This window comes from Zea mays, chromosome 2, assembly GCF_902167145.1.
Source record: "Zea mays cultivar B73 chromosome 2, Zm-B73-REFERENCE-NAM-5.0, whole genome shotgun sequence".
In the NCBI taxonomy this organism is placed as follows: Eukaryota; Viridiplantae; Streptophyta; class Magnoliopsida; order Poales; family Poaceae; genus Zea; species Zea mays.
The window spans coordinates 194,802,009-194,805,536 of record NC_050097.1 but is presented as its reverse complement, the minus strand read 5'-3'; the positions used below and the strand labels follow the sequence as shown (position 1 = coordinate 194,805,536).

The 3,528-nt window shown below is 48.9% G+C and overlaps 1 protein-coding gene across 1 annotated transcript; it reads right to left on the bottom strand.

Moving 5' to 3' along the window:
• Nucleotides 1-626: 626 nt before the first annotated feature.
• Nucleotides 627-2,134, bottom strand: LOC100191446 (putative protein kinase superfamily protein). Its single transcript, NM_001136879.1, has one exon. The coding sequence runs from the start codon at nt 2,052-2,054 to the stop codon at nt 738-740; it is 1,317 nt and encodes a 438-aa protein (NP_001130351.1). The 5' UTR covers nt 2,055-2,134; the 3' UTR covers nt 627-737.
• Nucleotides 2,135-3,528: the final 1,394 nt, after the last annotated feature.

Here is a 3,528-nt window from a genome sequence, read left to right as displayed (position 1 = left end):
AGCTCCATAGTAGAGTACTGGTACGAAGCCATGGACGGAATGGACATACGTACGTTCGTTCGTTCGTTCGTCGTAAATGGTCCAGCATTCAGAGATGGGAGTGAATTCATGGTCCAACAGAATTTACTAGTACAGTACCTACTACCTAGCAACTCCTCCGTCAATGATGCTATTCTCTTTCTGAAGATGTAACCGTACCAAGGAGTCTAGGACCAACTGTAATTCAGCAATCGATCCGTGGCATAATTCGTCAAGACGAAAACCATATGCAGACAGACATATACGCATGCATGGTAATGGTATGCACAAGGACAAGGGATTCATAATCCTGCATCATTGTCTGACACCTTCAGCAGTTCAGTTGTAAATAAACTGACAAAAGACTTGAAACCACAAGTCTGTGTCGAGTGTCGACAGGGGTGAATTCAGGGGGTTTGTTGGGGTCAATAAAATTTCTAATTTTTTTAGTAAATCATTGTTGAATTTCAAGAAAATTTATATCATGACCTGTCTATCCCGACGATATTTCTGGCTACATTCGCTACTCACTGTCGAACTCATCGGCTGTATCCTTCTCGATTTCACCGTGCTTCCCCAACTATCTTGGTTAAACAACAAAAGCCTCTCTCTGTTCACGCATATCACCGAGATCCATTATTTAACGATATAGTGATCTTTGATGGTGCAACAAAACGGAAACAACAGGGAGCACGAATCTCGAGCGGGAACAACCGGTGTCAGAACTCCGGCAAGAGCTCTTCCTCGGGCGAGTGCTTCGCCGGCGACAGCGGAGGCTGGTGAAGCCTATCGAAGTATTCCGCCACGCTGAACCCCTCGCAGGAGGCAATACTGTCATCGGGCGGCGCGGGAATGTAGGGCGGCCGGGACACGTCCCCGAGCAGGTCCCACGCCACCCCGGCGAAGAACGGGTGCGCCCGGACCTCGTCGGCGCCGCCGGCGAAACCCAGCCTCCGCGCGGGATTCTTCTCCAGCAGCCGCGAGACGAGGTCCGTTAGCTCCGGCCACCGCCGCCGCGCGTCCGCCGTGAACCCCGGCTCCCGGAGCAGCACGTTCCGGAACGTCTCCTTCCGGCTCCGGCCCCGGAACGGCGTCCGCCCGTGGGACATCTCGTAGACCAGCACCCCGAGCGCCCACCAGTCGACCGCGAACTCGTGCCCGTCGCCGCGCACCACCTCCGGCGCCACGTACTCCTCGGTGCCCACGAACGAGAACGACCGCTCTCCGGCTGCGGCTGCGGCAGCGGGGCAGAAGCTCGGCAGCTCCTTGCCGCGGTCCACCGGCGTTACCCTGGCCGATTTCGCCTTCTTGACCTGGTCGCTGCCGCCGTCGATGCTTTTGCTCAGGTACCAGGCGAGGTTGCGTGGTTCCTCCTGTCCGGAGGTGGGCGCGGTCACAGCGGACTCGCTTCTCTTGAAGATGTTCTTCATGTGGGTCGTCTGGGTCTGAGGCAGCGGCGACGATGTCGCCGAGCACGACGACGACGACGTGGACGTGGATGCGGAGGGGGACCTGGGCGGCGGGAGCTGCCGTGAGAGGTCAAAGTCGGTCAGCATGACGTGGCCGTCGGCGCGGAGGAGCACGTTCTCGGGCTTGAGGTCGCGGTACGCGATCCCGGCGGCGTGGAGCTCGGCGAGCGCGGACACCACCTCGGCGACGTAGAACCGGATGGCCGCGGGGGAGAACACGCGGTCGGGCTGCGCGTGGCGGAGCTCGTTGAGGTCCCCGCCTGGACAGTAGGGCAGCGCCCACCCCAGTAGGTCGGGCGTCTCGGCGCAGCCCAGCAGGGACGGCAGGTGCGGGTGCGCGAGCCTGGACAGCACGGACACCTCCCACTGCGCGCGCCGCGCCGCGTCGGCGCCCGCGGCCGGCCTCGACGCCGCCGCAGCGGAGCGCTTGTCGAAGACCTTGAGCGCGTAGGCCTCCCCGGTGCCGCCGTCAACGGCGAGGAATACCGTGCCCATGGCGCCACGACCCAGCACGCGCGCCGCGCGCACGACGTGCAGGTCGATCTCCATGGATGGCGTCATTGACATGAGCGTGAGAGCGCGGGCTGTCACGGCTGTGTGTGTGGCCTCGTCGCGTGTTACGCACTTGTTGCCAAGGGCGGGGAGGGGGAAGGAAGCGCCGAGGCGGGTAGGGGGCGGCTCATCATAAGGTGGCAGCTTGCTTAACTGATTCGCTTGTCTTATCTCGTCCTCACAGAGTCACAGTCACAGCAAAACAAAACAAATCAAGTGGCGTTGCCACATTGCCAATTTGAGCAGAATTAAAAATATATATTATATGCCTGCCTTCGGCACGGATTTGGCGTTTCTTTCTATCGATCAGCTCATCAGTTTTACCCAAATGATAGCTATATATTTCTCCTTTCTAAATTATAACTTATCTTGTTTCATATTAAAATAAATTTTAATAAATTTAACTATACTTAATTCAAAAATAAATTAGCATATGTACATACAAGTTTACATAATATGTTATCAAGACATATTTTATGCAAACTAATAAAACTAATTTTATGTGGTAGACATAAACTAATATATATATATATATATATATATATATATATATATATATATATATATATATATATATATATATTAGAGTCAGGGAACACTTCAATAATCACATCAAGTAGAAGTAACTATCAGCAGAACTTATCTACCCGTTGTGTGGATGAAAACTATGATAACCCTTGGATGCTGATAGACCTTATATTTTACGCTTGGATGACAAAACATCACAGCAAGAGTGATGTAGGGCTATTTGGCAGAGTTAGCAGCTTCTAGATTAGATTTAAAAGGCTCTGCCAAATATTTTTTATGAAAAATAATAGATGCTAGGTGCTAGCTATGTGAGGCGATTCTCTAAAATAAACTATGGAGCTTAGGAGCTGAAAAAGGGTTTTTTGGATTCACTCCACGAATAAAACCATTGCATACATAGTGTTTAACCTATAGAATTATAGGGAAATATTTTCAATTAGAGAATCGGCTTCCACGGCCAATCAGAAATATAAGAAGCTCTACCAATCAAATTGTAGATTTTTTAAGCCGGTCAATCTCAGAATTTTGGACTAGTAGCTCTGAATCGATTTAGTTTTAACTTCACGAGAAGAATTTTATCCTCTGTATAACTAGTTACAAACTAAGTACTATCTCCATTTTTATTTATTTGACGCCACTTAGTTTAATTTTGTACTATCCGGCAACAAATAAAAAACAAAGGGAGTACTATATTTGTTTTAAACTATAAGTGGTTTTAGTTTTATCTTAAACTATACTTCTCTAATTGTAACTAACTTTTAGTTTCTTAGAGAAGATTTGATAAGTTTATAAGGTCAGATATATGTAATATAAAATAATATTCTAACATGGACTATATGAAACTAATATGATAGTATAGACGTTGGTGTATTTTCTATATTTTAATTAAGATTAGATAAGTTTGATTTATAAATAAAAGTAAAACTGATCTGTAATTTGAAGGTGAGTGAGGAGTGACAGG

Coding starts and splice junctions, on each gene's coding strand:
- LOC100191446 (NM_001136879.1), bottom strand. CDS start 2,054: ATGTCAATGACGCCATCCATGGAGATCGACCTGCACGTCGTGCGCGCG.